Source organism: Panthera uncia, chromosome B1 (assembly GCF_023721935.1).
Source record: "Panthera uncia isolate 11264 chromosome B1, Puncia_PCG_1.0, whole genome shotgun sequence".
Classification (NCBI taxonomy): domain Eukaryota; kingdom Metazoa; phylum Chordata; class Mammalia; order Carnivora; family Felidae; genus Panthera; species Panthera uncia.
This window is the reverse complement of record NC_064811.1, coordinates 69,326,607-69,346,585: the sequence shown is the minus strand read 5'-3', so window position 1 is coordinate 69,346,585 and position 19,979 is coordinate 69,326,607. Positions and strand designations below refer to the sequence as shown.

At 39.4% G+C, this 19,979-nt stretch overlaps 1 protein-coding gene across 3 annotated transcripts in view; it reads right to left on the bottom strand.

Annotated features, from left to right (window-relative positions):
• Positions 1–14,930: 14,930 nt before the first annotated feature.
• Positions 14,931–19,979, bottom strand: part of ARHGAP24 (Rho GTPase activating protein 24) — a 516,123-nt gene continuing 511,074 nt past the window's right edge. For all 3 annotated transcript variants that reach the window (XM_049632110.1, XM_049632111.1, XM_049632112.1), the window contains one exon: positions 14,931–18,762. In XM_049632110.1, coding sequence (XP_049488067.1) covers positions 18,519–18,762 — 244 coding nt within the window. In that variant the 3' untranslated portion in view covers positions 14,931–18,518. The remainder of the gene's footprint in view (positions 18,763–19,979) is intronic.

The following is a 19,979-nucleotide window of genomic DNA, read 5'->3' as shown; positions in this document are numbered from 1 at the left end:
CTTTTTTATCCTAGCCGTTCTCACAAAGTGTGAGGTGATATGTCTTTGCAGTTTTGATTTGTATTTCCCTAATGATTACTGATGTTGAGCATCTTTTCATGTGTTTGTTGGTCATCTGTATGTTTTCTTTGGAAAAATGTCTATTCAGGTTCTCTGCCCATTTTTTAATCAGATGGTTTTTTTTTTTTTTTTTTGGTGTTGAGTCATATATGTTCTTCATTGATTTTTTTCCTGATCTATTAGATCTTTGTGATAACACTATTTTAACTTATTTTGGATTTGTTATTTTTCACCAAATGTACCTTGCTCAGATAAATTTGCTCTGATAACATTTTTAATGAGAATTCTTCATCTTTAATTTTATTAGATGATTTAAACTATAGATATTTTTAATAACAAACAATTTCACAAAGCATGCGTTTTTACCACCTATATTGCTTAAGTATAAAGAATACATGGGGCTCCTGGGTGGCTCAGTCAGTTGAGCGTCTGACTTTTGATTTAGGCTCAGATCATGATCCCAGGGTTGAGGGATCAAGCCCTGCATCTATTGCTTAGCATGGAGCCTGCTTGGTATTCTCCCTCTCTCTCCCTCTCTCTCTCTCTCTCTCTCTCTCCCTTTTTTTCTTTCTCCATTTGTCCCCCTCTCCCCTGCTCATGTGCTCTCTTTCTCTCACACACACACAAAAAGAATATATAAAGAAAAAAGAGTAAACTGTTTCCAATGGTTTCATTATATTTTGCAGTGCCTCTTGCTCATGTTTCCTTTGTAGTTCTCAAAGATATAGCTCAGCAAGTATTTACTGAGTGATTATCATGAGCACGCTTCTTCTCAGAGTTTCAAAATTTTTATATCACCACCAAGCAGATAAATAAAATACGTTTTTCAAATTAACTTAATAATTCAGAGTTCTTGTTTTGTAGTTTGCCAGGTAAGCAAACCTGCTGGAACATAAACACAAAATCAAAAAGCGTGCTTTTGCTGCTGCTGCTGCTTCTGTTAGTAGTAGTAGTATGTATATGGTGGTGTTTTGATGATGATGATGATGATGTCTATGGTAACTTTCACTGAAAGTCCCACTTAGCTTTTCTGGATGGATTTTAAATTTGAGATCACTTTAATGACTATGACAAATTTACTTAATATTCCTTTATTTTTCAAGAGCTGTAGTCTTCCAAGTAATTCTGAGTTTTGGGTTTCACCTCAGCCCATATTTTTGGGATTGGACCCTTACATGTGTTTTTTTTTAAAGCCCTACATTAAAAAGATCCAGGTTGAGATCATTCTATTAAAAGGTTTTCCTCATCTGCCTTTGCCATAGGACAGTGGTCTTTAACCTTTGACAGCACAGCATCATGGGAGCTTTAAAAATGCAAATGCACTGGCTTCACGCAGGCCAATTATATTACAATATTGGACGTGGGAGGGGTGACTGGGGTTTTCAGTGGGGTATTTTTGTTTGTTTGTTTTTGTTTTCTGTTAAGAGCATTACAGGTGGGTTCCAAGGTCGAGTGAATAACTTGTGACCAGGGACTTACGTTGTTACATTTTGATTTTCACCATCAAATACAGAGCCCTGGATTAGTTGTGCTATGAAGGCTTGTCAAATGAACGATGGACTAAACATCACCTCTTGTATTTGCCCCTGCCTGCATCCTGACAATGAGTCTAGTTCCAGATTTAGTCATGTTGGTCTTCATTTTCTTAGCACAGGTGCAGCAGTGAACAGCAGTGAGAGTCTCCCTCCATCTTCGTCTGTCAATGACATCTCCTCCATGTCCACCGACCAGACCCTGGCATCTGACACTGACAGCAGCCTGGAAGCCTCAGCAGGACCCCTGGGTTGTTGCAGGTGACTAGCCGCCTGCCTGCGAAACCCAGCGTTCTTCAGGAGATGATGCGATGGAACGCACACACACGCAGACACTCACGCGCACACACAAACACAGACATGCAACTATAAGAAAATGGCAAGGGAGAGAATCCAAGCCTAAAATTGAAACAAATCTTTCAGCCTGCTTCTTCTCCAGAGTTCTGTATTGCAGCTAAGCTAAATGTATATTTAACTTCTAGTTGCTCTTGCTTTGGTCTTCCTCCAATGATGCTTACTACAGAAAGCAACTCAAATACAATTAGAAAAGCCTTTTCCATAAAGTGTAATTTTAATGGCTGCAAAACCAGCAACCTGTAACTGCCCTTTCAAATGGCATGACAAGGTGTGCAGTGGCCCCATCCAGCATGTGTGTGTCTCTATCTTGCATCTACCTGCTCCTTTTGGCCTAGTCAGATGGATGTAGATACAGATCCGCATGTGTCTGTATTCATACAGCACTACTTAGAGACGCTACTGTCAGTGTCCTCAGGGCTCTACCAAGACATCATGCACTGGGGTACCACATGGTCCATTTCATGTGATCTATTACTCTGACATAAACCCATCTGTAATATATTGCCAGTATATAAGCTATTTAGTTTGTTAATTGATTAAGCTGTATGTCTTATAAGAAAACATGTAAAGGGGGAAAATATGGGGGGAGTGAGCTCTCTCGGACCCTTGAAGATGTAGCTTCCAAATTTGAACTGATTAAATGGCACCTGTATACCAATTTGTAGAAAGAACATATGTGATGCTTATGTACAGTGTGGGGGCGGGAGGGGGTAACAGTTTCCAGGTACTAAATGGTTTGGCTTTTAGAAGGAAGGTGGGGTAAAAAGTTAAGGGTCTTTTCTCTGACACTGAGCCTGTAGGAGAGACTAGAGTGTAGCATTTCAGTGTGGAGGAACACCGCAAAGAGATTATTACCCAGATAATATTCTGGAGACACCGACATCCACAGTTTACAGAGTAGACCTCATTGTCATTTACAAATTATGTGTCACATCTGGACAGAGAGTGGCAGAGAGTGGTGGTGAGTCAGGGTTATTGTGTCCATATCTGATGGTAAGAACCCCTCCCTGGAACGAAGTGGAATTGCCTCTGGATGATGTACTTAACAGAAAATGAACCTACGTAGACTATTTTCAGATTGTGGGTTGTGTTTTCCATGAGTGTGCTACTTTCCAGGTTTATACCCTGCCATGGTTTTATTTTGAGAAAAAATGTTACTTTCCTCTTCTGGAATAAAAAGAAATGTTAGTTACTTAAACTTAAAAACAAACCCAAAACACGGGGTGATCCTCAGGTCAGCATTTGAAAACATTTCCACAGACGTTACTATTCCTCAGGGGTTTCCCTGACTCCTTAATATGGCTGATGTTCCATGTTTATTTATTTTCATAAATTTGAACAATTCAAGAAGGGCTGATAATCTGAGTTTTGTACTGCAGTTGATGTGACAGCAATAACTCTTCCCATAAGTTACTGCTGCTAAATAGCTTTAGCAATATGAGTTTGTCTTAAAAGCCATGAAGCGTATGTGTCAATGTTTAGCAAAATCACCTGAATTTAGCTCAAATCAAATGAAAGTGCTTTCCCGAGCACTTAAGAAGGCACTGTGAAACATCTTGGTTATATACAAGGCGATACCAGGGTGACTTCTTAGCAATAATAGGGACCAGGTGGAGGCTTCCCTTCTTACTCACTTTGGTGAAGTACCCATCACAGTTATTTGCACTCTGACCGTTTTGGTGCTCACCAATGTGGTGGTATTTCACCTGAAGAAGAAGTGAAACACATGAAATGGACGGTTGATGAGTGGGATATGACTGGCAAATGGAATCCCTTCAAAAATAGAGCAAACAAGAATGCTAGTGCTCTGAAAATTGCCTTAAATACAACAATGGGGAAGCTTTGTCTCTTTCAAGCAATAGAGCCAACCCCCACCATCACCATGTGAGCAATGCTGCCATTAATGGGATTGCTTCACAATAGGATTCATGACAACAGGTCATTTGTTTAAAATGGGGAGAAAAAAACCCAGCCTGTGCAGCTTGTCCCCTGGAATAAAAGTGGCCCAGCTTCTTTCTCTTGCTGCCATTCTTTTTGATTAAAATTGCAGACAACTTGATTTTACAAATACCTCCGCATTCACATGGGTTCTCTCACTTTTCCTTCTGTCACTTCCCACTCCCCACTTTAAAAAAAAAAAACAAAACAACTTCTCTGTATCCTTTCTTCTTTACTTACCCCCTTTTTCTGGATTTTTCTTCTTAATTTTTTTTTTTTACCATTTATTTATTTTTGAGACAGAGAGAGACAGAGCATGAACGGGGGAGGGGCAGAGAGAGAGGGAGACACAGAATCGGAAGCAGGCTCCAGGCTCCGAGCCATCAGCCCAGAGCCTGAGGCGGGGCTCGAACTCACGGACCGCGAGATAGTGACCTGAGCTGAAGTCGGACGCTCAACCGACTGAGCCACCCAGGTGCCCCTCTGGATTTTTCTTTTGTTGCACCTGTGTCCTCTCTCTCTGTGCTTGACTTTCTAGCACATGTGATTAAGTGCAGGGAACAGGCAACTGTCGCAAGCATAATCTCAGCCACAAAATGGCATCAAAAGACAGAAGGAAATCTCCAGCCAGCATCTTAGAAGTGCATGACAGTTGGACGATCTCTTGGGTGTGCAGAAGTGATTTTTTTTTTTTTTTACTCAGATTAAACCAAACCAGAATCAGGCTAATACTCCCTTGGTATTGCTTGCCTTCCCTAAACTCCGCTAGTTTGATCTCTCCTGTTATATGGCTCTTGGGAGCTGATCACCTGTACCAGGTATCCCTTATGGACAAGAAAAAATGGAACAAATCCCTCTGATTGAAATATCTGTACAAACACAGCTAAGAGTTTGGCTTCTTGAGTGCTTATAAGATTAGTTTTACTAGGTTATCAAAACAAGATAGGTCATAGGAGAATAAAGAGAATTTTCATTTCAAAAGCTCAACATTCACCATCTTGGGTCTACTTTATTATAATACCTTCAGGAGGTGATTCTGTTATTATCAAATTTTCAGAATGTATTATGTTCTGCATTGAGTATTTTCTTTAAAAGCAAAAACAAAAACAAAAACAAAAACAAAAACAAATGTTTCCTGTGTAGTCACCTGTTAATTCCAAAGGACTTTCTTGCTTTTCACACAAGGAAGTGTCAAGTCTGCTGGACTATATTCCTGGGAGAAGTGAAAGTCCTGTCTGTGGTTGGGGTTCATTTTGGATATGAGGTTGGCAGTCTGAGAGGCCTAACCTTCTGTCACTTCCTATAGGGCTGATGGTTTCGCAGTGACCCTTAATGAAATATTTTGTAGGATTTTGTTAGAGGGAGAGCTGGATACCCACGTGCAGGAGGAATTAAATTGTTGGGAGAGAGTGGCAAAACCATACCACTCTGATAGATTCATTTTTCAGTCAGTGTGTTCATTTTTAAAAAAGAGATGCATTGGCCTTACAACCAAATTTATTCTTGTGAAATAAGAACTGCTAATAATCTTGCATCTTCAAGAATCTGATGACGGAGCTTTGTAGGAATGTATACTAGGGGTGGACCAGGACCAGGCCAATTCCCTCCAATTGGAGTCAGCTATTTGAGGGCCGAGGAGGTAATAGCTTTTTGGGTTTTTTTCTTTTCAAACTGTTACCATTATCAGAAAATGATATATAAGGATACTGATAGCAGCTGACTGGTAAATCATAAAATAAGCCTTGACAAAGGGAATAAGTGGAATAGGTAAGAATACATCAATCCTTTAATGACCTGCTAAGGGAAAAATAAGCAAAACTGACTTTTAAATTTTAAATATTCGTGCAAAATCTAAATTCTACAAAGTCTACTTCTTTTTAATTCTCTTAACATATGACAATCTAAATCTTAAAAGCATTATGCTCTGTAAAGAATGTTGTCAGATAGCTTTGCTGAAAAATTTATCTTCTAAAGCTCAGAGAAAGGAATAATATTGTCCCCATAATCTTTGATCCCAATCACTTTGGGTCTGAAGAGGGACCCCTCTCCCTGCCCACAACCTCCCCCAACATTTTACTTGTGAGTCCTACATTTTCTACAGGTAAAATTAAACCAAGCAGGAATACTCCTTTCTGTAAAAACAACAAGCAAGTTACAGTGTAAATAGTTATATTAGTTATTTTCCATGTGAAATATAAGATTTTGTGACTTCTTTTGGCACTTAGACAGTTCTTTGTCTGAAATGGTTCATTTTGACCCATTTCCTTGGTCAGTCAGGCGGAAACGGAAGGCCTCTGTTTGTAAGTGGACTCCTGTATATCTAACTTTTGATTATGTGGGACCAATGGCCAGTATATTCTTAAAAAAACTCCCAACCCTTGTCTAGCATTAAACTGTTCACCTTGCCATGTCTATCTCGCAACAAGACCTAACTTGCACATGCCTGTTATTCTGCATGATTGGACTCAAGAGACTATTACCAATGATAAGAATTGTGCTGTGTCAGTGTTTATAAAATGGACTTAAAGCACACCCACATTCATATACACCTCACCCTTATAGCTCTAGGTCAACCCTGGAAGGCACAACCATGCATGTCCAGTTTCTTTGCAAGGTCTTAGTGTGAGAACTAAAAGTCAGCCTGATGGATCAAATGCAATCTCAGTGATGTTTAATAAGGATTTTAAATTATTTAAATCATATCTGTGTTCCTTCTCACTCTTTTTCATTTCTATTTATGCCCTTTATCTTCAAAATGTCGGTGGAACAAGAGGGTGAGTGGGGAGAACTTTGGCTTTCTTGGACTCTTTGTAGGTGGATGCTGAATCAACACATTGTGATTTCTGTTTCTTATGAACTATTAAAAACCAGAGCAAATCTGCTTCCCTTAACATAAAACCAAATCAAATCCAGACTTTGTCGGAGTTTGCCTGTTGAAAATCATTCTTGTGCTGCTCGTTGTCTTGGGTTTCATGTCCTGACAGGAGCTCTGAAGCATCTCACATGGTTTCATTGTGTGGTCTGATTGTGCCAGGGAATAAATAAGAAATGAGGAATGACCCACCTTCTCACTATGGGTAAAGAGCATGTAATGTGTACGTGACCACGTAGAAGGCTGTGTTTCATTTGAGACTGGTTTCTTCTAAAAATGACCTTTATTTCTGTCTGCAGATATTAGTTGTATATCTGAAATTCAGTAAGTTTCTTTTAAGGCATAACATTAATGAAGGGGGAAAATCATTTTCTGTGAGGATGAGATGAGTAGAACAGGATTAAATATCCTTAAGTTAATTTATCAGAATTCCTAATCAGTTTAATTATTACCCAAGAGAGAAGGTAAGCAGGTTTTTTGTCCATATGGTAGGCAACCCTAATATCTCAAACTCCTTGGTGAACTAAAAAAAATAATAATAAGAGTTTGTGGCTTGATACGAAAGTCACTGAATCTGTTAATTTAGCTGGAAGTGTTTGAAAATGTCAATGAATGGTCTTTCTATTTCTGTAAATAAAACATTTTATTTAACCAATTCACTATTAGAAAACCTGGAAGATAAACATATTTATTTTTTTGGGTTGGCACAATTTATCCTTTTATTTATAAGGAAAACACATGCCAAATGCCTTTTGCACCTCTGGCATAGCTTCTATTTCATATTTAAACCATAAATCTTTACCCTCTTAATACAAAAGTAAGTTTTAAAATGGTGAGGTACAGGTACCTGAAAATCCCTGCAATATTAAGGAGGGAAATTGCATTCCAGTAGATTGCTCATGGAGAGAAAGGGTCAGAAGAAGTTATTGGTGCATACTAGGTACCATAAAAGGTTACCAAATATTTGGGTAATTTGACCTGCTTTGCATCGAGAAGAAAGGACTCTTGAAAATCATCTGTTTTGAAGCTATTTATGTAATGACCTACAAAGATGGTTCTGTTTGCTCAATAACTGCGCTGGGTTTTACACAAGGTAGTGGTTTTCAATATTACTAGTTCATCAGGATGGTGATTCATACCTGCAGCATGCCTTTCCCCCAAGGGTTTGAAAGGCATGCCTGGAAGACATTCGCAATTAGTGAAGCACAATGAAAATCCCACTATCTCAGTTCACATTATGTCGGGGACCACTGCACGGGACAAGTTATTTCTCTCAGCTCCAGACTGAATTCCATCTGCTCAACCTTTTACAGAAGTGTGTTCTGTGTTAGTTACTGAAATCAAGCTGTGGAAATGGACACTTGTCAAACACATAAAACGTGATGACATATACACAAACAAGATTCAAATGCCCGTTTGGGACTTCCCACCCTTTTTATGTCACATATTTCTTGCTTAAAAGTCATGCTTATTCTGGTGTAAAAGCCAACATAAAATAAGTCTGAAATGTAATTTCAAAGGATCAAATATCACTCCATGGAGTGGGTGACTTCACCTCCTTGTCACTGACCTTCCCTGGATTTTGTCTGAAATCTTTCTGTTTACCCAGCAGTCTAGACTGTTTTCAACTCAAAAGCAGGTGCAAAATGTCACTCATCTTAAAAATGTTCCATACTTTGCCTAGAAAAGTGTCTCACACATAATTGGTTCTTCTCCATTCACATTGGTGAAAATATTTCTATGAACGATTATGCACAAAATCAATTTTTATGACCCAAATAATATTAAAATTTTTTTTTAACGTTTATTCATTTTTGAGAGACAGAGAGAAAGAGGGAGACAGAGCATGAGCGGGTAGCAAGCAGGCTCCAGGCTCTGAACTGTCAGCACAGAGCCTGACACGGGGCTTGAACTCATGAACTCAGAGATCATGACCTGAGCCGAAGTCAGGCGCTCAACCAACTGAGCCACCCAGGTGCCCCTGACCCAAATAACATTTTAGATGGACTAAGGGAACTAGAAATATTGAAGTATTTCTTTTATAAAAGTAAGGCTTTCAAAAGCTATTGCTTCTTCCTTAATATTAATACATTGCACACTTGGATTTGGTGCCAATTAAGCTCTAAGAAAACAGCTCTGAATATCTATTTTAATTTCGGAGCTAAAGTTTCGAGTAGTACCTTCATTCACTCCAAAAACACTTATGGCACATCTATGTGTCCTAGGTAGGAGACAAATACGGCATAGTCTTTATCCTCACAATTTCAGAGTAAATACATCTTTCAATGTAAAAATCAGTGATCAAAGCAAACTATTTTTATGTCATTTGTTTACTTTCTTTTAAAACAGCAATGTGTTGAAATTAGTGGTGTGACTTGAATGAGCCCATTTGTCTCATTCCCTTAAAGCAATGAAACAAGAAATCTGCTTCTTTCAATGTCATCATTGTGTCTAAATAAATCAGCAAAAGAGAATTTTGGATATTTTCCATGACATTACAGGAGATGAAACCATTTTTACAACACATTTTTGAAAAATACATAGAGATAAAAATACAAGTATACCTGTGCTAACTCAGTGAGCAAATATGTATATCTGCACTTTTGTTCCTTTAATTGAAAGGCAGACTGCTATCTTTTGGTGTTTTAAACAAATGTCAGTCTCTGGAAAAAGGGAGAAATGTGATGACACCCTGAGACCTTATCTATGACTTATGATGTTGGTATCTTGAAAAATATAAAAGTTTCAGAAGCTAAAAAACGAACAAACAAAACCAAAAAGCAGCATGATGTTTTTTTCTGCATCACATGAGGTTTATTTTGATACAGTTTCTTCTAAGGGCAAGTAATCTAGGAGGCTGAGCTTGAAGCTCATTTCTGGCCCCCAAATCTCCAAATCAGCAAATGACATCACAACAGATACTGGAGTCTCTCTGCAGCCATAGTATCAATGAAGCCAAATCTCTGAGATTTGCTCAGTCAGTGGATAATGACTGGAGCCCTAAAATGACTTATGAGAGAATTTAGTCACAATTTCCTATTAAAAATTCCAACTCAGAACATCCCTGAATATCTAAACCAGAAATTTAACATTGAGCTCTGAACGTTCACTCACTGATTTGTGTCACAGATATTGATTGAGCACTTCAGTCTCCCAAAGAATGTTCTTGGCACACAGTTGTGCTGCATTTGAGCAACCTTCCTGCCTTCATGTAGTCTACATGCTAATGGGGGGATAAGGTAGTAGAAAGCATTAAGAAACCAAAGAAGGTTAAAAGGATAAGGTATGATGGGGCACCTGGGTGGCTCAGTCAGTTGAGCATCTGACTCTTGATTTTGGCTCAAGTCATGATCTCACAGTCATGATCTCACAGTCATGATCTCACAGTTTGAGCCCCGTGTTGGGCTCTAGGCTGACAGTGCAGAGCCTGCTTGGGATTCTCTGTGTCCCTCTCTCTTTGCCCTTCCCCCACTCATGCTCACTCTCTTAAAAATAAATAAATATTTTTAAATAAAAGGATAATACATGGTAAAAGATGCTATTTAGATGAGATGGTCAAGGAAGCCCTCTCCAAAAAGGTGATATTTGAGCAGAGACCCAAAGAAGGTGGGAGTGTGAGGCATATTAGTATCTGACACAAAAACAAGTGCAAAGGCCTTGGAATAAGAGCTTGTTCATATGTATAAGGGATGACAAAAAGGCTTATGCATGAAGCAGAATGTACAAAAGAAGGTGTGATCATAAGTGAAACTGAAGAGGTAGGCAGGGGTCAGAGCATGGCAAGATCTTGGGGCTTAATTCTAAATATAGGAAATTGATGGATAGATTTGAGCAGGGAAATGATATAATCTAAATTTTCTTTTTTTTTAAAGGATCTCTCTGGCTGCTGAGTAGGGAGAGGAGTTTGAGAAGAAAGATAAGAATGGAAACAAAGAGACTTTTGTAGGTACAAAAAAGACATGATGGGCCTTGGACTAGAGAAGGGAGGGACAGAGAAGAGGTTGATTCAGGAAATAACTAAGGATATATCATGAAGGCAGAATTGACAAAATTTGCTGATAGGCTGATATGTGATATGAAAGAAATGGATTGGGATTTTTTAAAAAAGGCAGACTTTTTAAAAATCTAAATCATGAAGTAAATTATGATGTGGTTGATTGAAATGGTAGATAATGAGTTAGGAGCATATCTGGTAAGAAAATCATAACTTGGAAATGTCAGTTGGAGATATTTATTAGATATCCTAGTGAAGTAGCAGGAGTATCTACAAGGCTAAAGGAAGGGAAGAGGTTCAGCTGAAACATAAATCTGAGCATAATCAAGGGTGCCTGGGTGGCTCAGTTGGCTAAGTGTCCGGCTTCAGCATAGGTCATGATCTCATGGTTCATGAGTTCAAACCCCATGTTGGGCTCTGTGCTGACAGCTCAGAGCCTGGACCCTGCTTCAGATTCTGTGTCTCCCTCTCTCTCTGCCCCTCCCCTGCTTACTCTCTCTCTCTCTCTCAAAACTAAACATTAATTTTTTTTTAAATCTGAGCATAATCAGCTTTTGCATATTATTTAAAGCCACAAAACTGTATAGACCACCAAGAAACTGAGTGTAGATAAGGAAGTCCAAGGATGAGGGCATCTCTTGCTCCAACATATAGAAGTCAATAAACAGTTGTGTATCCTAAGGAATATCCAGTGATGTAAAAACCAGGAAAGTGTTATCCTGGAGTTAAATAAAGGTGTTTAAAAAATGAGGGAAGAACAAACTGGGGCAATGCTACTGAGTGCCTGAATAAGATGGGGGCTGAAGATTTACAAGTGGACTTGATTTTGTGAGGTCATTGCTGACCTTTACTAGAGCATGTTCTCAACAGTATTAAGAAAACCTGACTCCAGTGGGTTTAAGAGAACGTGGAAAGTAATTATAAATAGGTAGAGAAAATTCAATATTTTTTTTCCAGAAAGTGAAGCAGAAGAATTATGCAGAAATTAGACATAAATATGAGATGAGAGAATTTTTCAAAGAAGTTTTTATAGCATGGGTATATGTTGATGAGACTAATATATAAAGAGCAAATGAGAGAAAGAGTATTTATTTGAAGGAGTGATGTGCTTGAAAAGCCCAGAGGGATGCATATGAGAGGAGAAGTTGGCTTGGTTGGAGCAGGTGGCCCAGTCATTGTAGCAAGAGGTAAGGTGGTGTCTATAGGTTGCATGAAGATAGTTGAGTGGCTCAGTCAGTTAAGTATCTGACTTTTGATTTTGGCTCAGGTCATGATCTAAGCATGGTGAGACTGAGTTCTGCATTGGGCTCTGCACTGAGTGTGGAGCCTGCTTGGGATTCTCTCTCACCCCCTCTCTCGGTACCTCCTGTCCCCCTCTCTCTGTCCCTCCTTCCCACCCCCCTCTCTCAAAATAAATAAATAAACATTAAAAACAAACAGGTTATCTGTAAGGTTATATAAGTAATGTTACTAGCTGAGAATGAGGAGGGGAAGAGCTTATGGCGGTTTGAGAAATACGAAACAGACCTTGAGAAGAGTGAAGTTAAGTTACTAGGCAGTGATGAGAGCCATGTGAACCGTATTTATTATACATATAAGGTGAGGCAAGTCAACATGGCGGTCTATTGCTCTTCAACCATAATTAGTTTCTCAGGTGCGGGTTAGGAATAAGCAAGAATTGGATTTGGCCAGAGTTGGGTTAGGTGTTTTTCGTTCCCAGATGAGTACATGGTAGAAAAGGACATGAAGGGATTTAAGAATGAGGAAAAGAGAATTATGATGAGGAACCACAGAACCACAGAAGATGAGCATGGAAAACTTCAGGGAGGGAAGAAGCAATGGTATGAGAAGATGACAGCCAGTGAAAACTTAGCGAAGTCAATGGCTGATCAACGATTTGGGAGTATTTAAGAGTTGGAGTGGTGGTGTTAAGGGAGTGATCTAGGAAGGACATAGGTGATGATGAGACTGTGAGTGCTTAACATGGAAGTTTCGGTGATGGTGCAGTTACTGGTAATGGCACAGTAAAAGGGAAACTGTGGACGTGGATGGTGGACGTTTGGGGCAGAGAGAGATCAAGATTTTCAGAAGTGAAAAAGAGCTGAGTGGCCACATTGGTGGGTGGCATATAAGTAGTGGCTCCGGGGGAAAAAAAACAACTAGGAACAGTTCAATAGGTGCTAAAACATTTGGGCATGTGACATGTACTCCACAGAGGTTATTAGGGAGGTAGAAGGATATTAGGTGTGGAAGTAGCATCAGAGAGCAAAGCAAGACCTAGTTCTTCTTCAGGTTGATGACATGCAGGTTGTGGAAAGGGAAAACAGCCATCCTTGGCAGGGTTGCTAGAAGTGGTGTCTTCAGGAGGTAACCATGTTTCAGATAAGGAGATTTAGGGGAGGATGTTGGCAGTTGTAAGATTCTAGAATGTATAATGGAAAGGTTTGAGGAGTAGGGAGGGAATCAGAGTTTGAAGCAAATGAGGGGATATACTGAACAACATGAGGCTAAGCATAATATCGAAGGCAAATGACATGGGGTTTGGGCAATTTCGGCAATAGGTGGTCAAGGATGAGAGCAACTTGGCACAACCCTAGGGCTTGCTTCAGTGTGGCAGTAATCGCTTCTAATGAATCCCAAGGAGGCAGGGAATGAGTGTGTGGGGAGGAGAGGGATGGGATGGGCATGGTGCTTTTACAAAAACGGGTAGTACGCTGGGGGTCAATTTAACTCCTTATTCAAACAAATCCGTACTTTCCACTTAAGAAAGTAACTCTCCTGATATGGGCTGGTCTTACCTGGGCTTAACCCTACAGGGGCCAGAAAAGTAGCAGCTACACATAGTCCATAAATAAAGAGTGCCATTCAGGCCAGGACCTGAGCCACAAATGCTCATTAAAAAACACACTTTTCTCCTGCTAAACTTTCTACTCAAAGATCTACAGTAGGTTCTGTAGATTTCAGCTGCTTGGGGAGCTGTTAGTTTTTTGTGTCACTTTGCAGCAAGGAGCCCTCAAGCTGGGCAGTCAACTCATTCCCCACTTGTGCAATTAAGAAGACCATAAAGAGAATAACGAAACAGGCCATTGGGAGCCACAATTCCAGCACTCTTTTTCTGTGGTTTGTGAGTTCAAACAAGGCAAAATGTGTCCAGGTCTGGCCGTTTCATTTGAATGAAAGAGTGGAAGCCACATGGGTCCTAAGTGTTTTGAGATCTCTTGGCGGTGTGTGGGTGAATTGTTATGCACAATGCCACTCTGATGGCGAACACTTGGTAGGTCATTTTAATATCACTGGAAAGGCTCCCTAAGGTCTTCACTGAAGGCACTTCTGCACATATTTTTCTGTGGACTGGGGAAGACCCTGGCCAAACTGCTATCCTGTCTGATAACTTCCTGCTTACCCTTTAAGAATTACATCATAGTCATGGCTCTACAGCGCTTTCCCAGCCTCATTTTGTGACCTGATGTACATAAATACATCACCTTCTGTGGTAATTATTTATAAATAGGTGTCCCAGGCACCTAGTCTAATGCTGGTGTAGCATGTAGACACGTTCAATAAATATTCACTAATAGTGCTGCTGATGTGAGTCTAGACACGTTTACTGGTCATATTCTTATATTTCCATTATATTTTGCCCAGTACTTTTAATACTGAAGTTTTCTTCAGCGTCCACACAGAGTTGATGCAGGACAGTTCCAGGTAGTTCTTTAGACAGTATTCTCAGATCATGGATGTAATTGTACTATCTCAAGTAGGAAGGATGACTTGGCTTGACTCTTCCTTGCCATCAAATCTCTGGCAGTTTATCTGGGAAAAGGTAGAATTAGGGTCCCTGGGACATCATTATACCCTCTGCTGGCGAGCATGCTGGCCATATTCTTGAGTCCAGAACTCTATATTCTAGAAGTTGGAACACCCTTTCAATGAAGTAATCTGAGGGCTGACAGCTGCCATTTGTTGAGCATTTACAGCATATACTGTGCGAGTCACTTCATTTTTCATTTCTCAAAAAAAACAAACCAAAAAATGAGGACGAGGCACTGGTATTATCCTACTTTACAGAAAAACAAATTGAGGCTAGTGAACATCGTGTAACTTTTCTTAAATTCTGATAGCTACGAAGTGGCAGAACTGAGATTTGAATCCAGGTCTCTGATTCCAAAAGCTCATGGGTATCATTTTCTGTGATGCGACTCCAAGCAGGATGCAGCTCCCCAATGTGAGAAACACCGGGGTCTGTGGCCAGCAGCACCATCTTTAAATTATCCTCAGTTTCCAAGGTGAGATAATTATATCAACAATTTAAAGTATCTTACCTGGAAATGACCTCATTTTGTAAAGGAAGGCACAGCTTTTTAGGAAACAAAAATAAATAGGAGTGACCTTATTAAGTTTCCCTTGAAGTTTTTAGTCATTTCATCGTAAAATTACACATAGAAGCTACATAAAAGTGTAGACTTCAGTTGGCCTACTATCACACACAATTCTATTTTAAATGTTCTCTGAAGGACACCCAGCCATATGGTTTGGCTACTGAAGCCAACATTGTAGACTCAACACTTGGAAGCAAATCCTTTCTCCTGAGCTCATAATTGAAGAATCATTATAGTTACCTAAACAGTTTTAAAGAAGTCTATACAGGATGTAGCAAATGAACTCTTTATACTACCTACTTATTTCCAATTCATTTTTATGTCAATTTGCATTTAATACTTTCTAGGCATTTAGCCGAATAGAAGAGCTAATGGAAATTCAGATGGACAAGCTACTCATAGCATCCATTGATTGAAGGTCATCATCACTGAGATCAATAATTAAAATTAATAACAGCACCCCTCATAGACCAAAGGCCAGAAAATTCTCTATGCTGGTACTCTATGGCATAAAGGGTAGAGACAGAGGGATTTAAGAACAATAAGATAAAATTCTACTCTCTTAGGTTAGGAGGCTCCGTTTATTAATAGAGCTATTAATAGAACTAAGTGGCAGGCACTCAGACAGTCACATTACATATCACTTTTAAGTACTACAACATCCCTACTTTGTAGAAGTTATCTCCACTTTACAGATGAAAAAACTGAGGCTCAGAAAGGTTCAGTAATTTGTCATTGCTGTGCATCTTGCCTAAGGAATGTTGAGATGCATATCTAGGTCTGTTTGGCTCTCCATTTCCTGCTATTTCCATTCCAGCATGCTGCTTCCTAAAACGTTTCTTATTTGGTGAAGATAATAATCAGACATGGACAAGACTGAAAGAGATATACACAAAGTGGGAGTGTCAGATAATTTGGCGTTGAGATCCTAGAAGGGGATCTGACATTTGATTTGGCTCTCTTTAAAAAAAGAAAAAAAAGAAAAAAGATCGTGCCAGGTAGAAGGAAGGTAGTCAAGATGGATGTGGTAAAAGATGGTAGAAAGTTCCAGAGGCATGAAATGGCATGGCGGGGGTTGGGGATGTGGGAAGAAAGGAAAATAAAACTGCAGGTCACAACTTTACGCACCATGTGAAGGGCGTATCCTGTGGGCAAGTGAGAGTCTTTACATGATAGTAGCAAAGCTATGACAGAGTCAGATGGGTGGCCTAGAGGGGACAGCCTGCAAAAGGGGAGATGCTTTCACCAGAGATGAGGAGGAACTGGTCAAAGAGAGTAGATTTAAAAGGTAAGGATGAGCGGAATAGATAGTACTTGGTGAGTGAATTTAAGGGTGAAGAAGAGGAGAGAGAACAATAAGAATTAACATTCATGGCATCCTTTCTGTCCACGAGGTGCTGTGCTTAGCTTTAACAATCTACATCTTTGAAACCACATAATAAGTCCATGAGAGGAGTATCTTTATTATTCCCAGTCTATATGGAAAAAAGTAACACCTAGAAGTCTCAGTATCAGCTAGCAAATTATAGAAACTTGAATGCAGGCGATTTGACTACATGATCTTTTGATTTTTACTATTGCATCTTTTGACTCACTGGATGAGTCCAAGGTTTCCATTCACTAGGACAGGGACCGGGAAGAGATGAAATGTGTATAGAGAGACTGATTGAGATCAACATTGTACATTGCGAATTTGACTTTCTTACAGAACATACAGGTGGAAAAATCTGGTTAAATAAAGAATTGGAAGGAGAACAGGAAACTAAAGGTAAAGAAGGTATCATTATACAGAGAGAGGTTAAAACCGAGGGCCCACATAAGTGTGTTGGTGGAAGGTGGATGGTGACAAGGATAGACGGTGTAAAGACTACTCCCCATTTGAAAATAAGTACATACAGACATAGAACCTTCTAACAACTCAATCCTATAAACTCAAGCAGTCTTTATTTGCAATGATGCCTTTTGTGACTTTTTGTTCCAGTGTGAGAGATATTTATTTGCCTGACTTCTCAAAATCATTGCCTTATTGGAATGTGAAGAGTTGTTCTCCCCAAACTCTAGGTCCAGAGAGCGCTGGGCTTCTCTAGAAGGTCACCATTACTGATGTTCATAAATTTGTCTGAACTGGACCTTTAAGCATCCACGTCTTAAGATTCTTGTGAACAAATATGTTTTCAAGAGGGAAGAACAATATTGTAAAAATTAGAAACAAAATAGTTTGCTTCTTCCAAATGTGTCTCTTTCTCCTTCGGGTCTACCCACTCCATACCCTGCTCTTGTGGCACTGCCCCTGCCAGCAGTCCTGTGGACAGGATCCCAGGTGACAACAGAACAGTGGGCCTGAGCTAGAGAAAAGTGTCGCTATATGGCACATACTCTTAACTGAGAGGTCACGGTCACACCATCACACTGCCTGCATTGCAAAGTGCTTTCTGGAGGATGAAGGAAAAGTCTGAGTGGACAAGAAATGTTCCTGTGGCACAGTGCAGCAAGCATTGTTTCCCAATCTCCAAACAGTGGGAAGAGTTTTTTTGGAAACCATCTAGCAGTTACAGAGACTCGGTCCAGAAAGTCAGAGTAATTCATGACATGACTCATTAAGTGCTTGTACCATTTCCCCCCCCTAAAAATGCAGGCTGCACAAGAGACATGCATCTGTGGAACTGGCCAGGTAGACAATAGGCCTTGAGAAGGGGACTATTTTACAAAATCCAAAATTTTCTGTGTCAGGATACCTCAAAAGAAAACTGAGCAGTGTCAAGGGAAGAATTTCAAGAGCAAATCAAAGGTTTCTGGTGATTCTATTGTATTTTATAAAACCATTACATTTCTCTTTTTGGTCATGGCGAGGTCTATTGGCACAAACAGCACAGCCACAAAGTATTCTTTTGATTTTAATAACTCATCTGATATATATTTATATATATTTATATATCTGCTCATCTTCATTTCCTCAGCAAGAGGGGAAATAAAAATATTGATCTATAAAATAAGCTGATGAGAACACAATGCCAAAAATAGCTTATGTTAAGTGCAAGGGGTGAAGCTTGAAAGCAAGCTAAATTGCAACGACATATTGATTTAACATTTTAAATACAAGACTTGCAATAAAATAATTCTTGAGATATGCTTCTCATTTTTAGTTTACTTTTTAAAAACTACTCTCTATACACAAATCCAGTTGTAACACTTGACAGTAGCATTATGGGGCATGATAGAACTTTGGTACACATTGCAGATATGGATGGGTAATGTCTGGAAATGATATTCCTTCACCAGTTAGAGCACTGTACAGCAAGGAACCAGCCACCTGATCCCGTAGAATGTTCCCACCAGAACCGCAGAGCCCTTCCCAGATCCATTGGAGACAGCGGGAAAAAGTGGGCTCACTGGATCCATATTGTGTTTCCTCTCTCGGTTCTCCTGGGTTCCACTGTCAGCTCCCCAAAAGTGGAAAAAAACTGCTCCATTTCTTTCTGAAGCATGTCGTTTCTTTTCTCTGCATCTTCTTTTGCTCGCTCTGCATTTCGCATTTTGATTTCTATCATTGTGAACTTTTTCCTTTCTTGATCCAGTTCATCATGGAGGCTCATCATTTCTGTTTCCAAAGTCAAGTTTCGCTGTTCTAAGCTAGATATACGATGGGGGAGGGAATACAAGATAAAGCAATTTTATTCACTTGAAATGTGACAGGGATACAAATATTATCTGAACTCTGTCTCTGCAATGCTTAGGAAATTGTAATGGGCCCTTTCAAATCAGTGAGGCTAGGTCCAATGATTTAAAAGGTGTTAGTTTCATTCATTCATTCATTCATTCTGCTAGGATGATTTACTATCATTTAAAAAAATTAAATTTTTTTTTTTTTTTGAGAAAGAGAAGTGTTGGGGGAGGGGCAGAGAGAGAGGGAGACACAGAATCCAAAGCAGGCTCCAGGCTCCAGCTGTCAGCACAGAGCCTGATGTGGAGCTTGAATTCATGAGTCATGAGATCATAACTTGAGCCTAAGGCAGACTCTTAACCAACTGAGCCACCCAGGTGCCCCAATTTACTATCATTTTAGCAAGAAGACCCCAAGACCTCTCTTGGAAGCACTTAGTTGTCATTTGATTGCAAATGAATGAATGTCAGCACAGAGAAGCCAGAGACTGTTATCTGCACAGCATGGCAGATGCAGAAGGCAGCCTGAACCACAAGGCTTTCTGGAGTCATTTCATGTAATGTTGGCTTTACTAGAAGAAAGGGGGGAAGTGATAAAGTTGGGAGAAAAAGGACATCATATTTGCTTTCTATCAAAGGAAAAATAATGATAGTGAAAATATCATCAAGAGATAGCTTAAGTCTCTTATGTCAGGAAGTAACTAATCAAAATAAAAGTGGTATAACAATATGAATACCAGAAAAAATTGATTTTTAGCAAAATCATTATTACAAAGATGACTATTAATGATAAAAAGACTGATTCATCAGGGAGATATAAAAAATTCTGAACTTTATTCACCTATATTCACCTAGTAGTCTAGCCTCAAATTTATAAGGAGAAATTGATAAGTCTACAATAACATTAGGAGATTTTTTTCTCAGAAATTATAGATCTATCTGATAGAAATTAGAAGAAATGTAAAGGATTTGAACAACTTGATTAACACACTTGATCTATTAGGCATGGGTAGAATCCCAAACCAATAATAAAAGAATAGCTTTTTTTTAAAATTTTTTAATGTTTTATTTTTGAGAAAGAGAGAGAGAGAGAGCATGCAAGCAGGGGAGGGGCAGAGAGAGGGAGACACAGAATCTGAAGCAGGCTCTGAGCTGTCAGTGCAGAGTCCAACATGGGGCTCGAACCC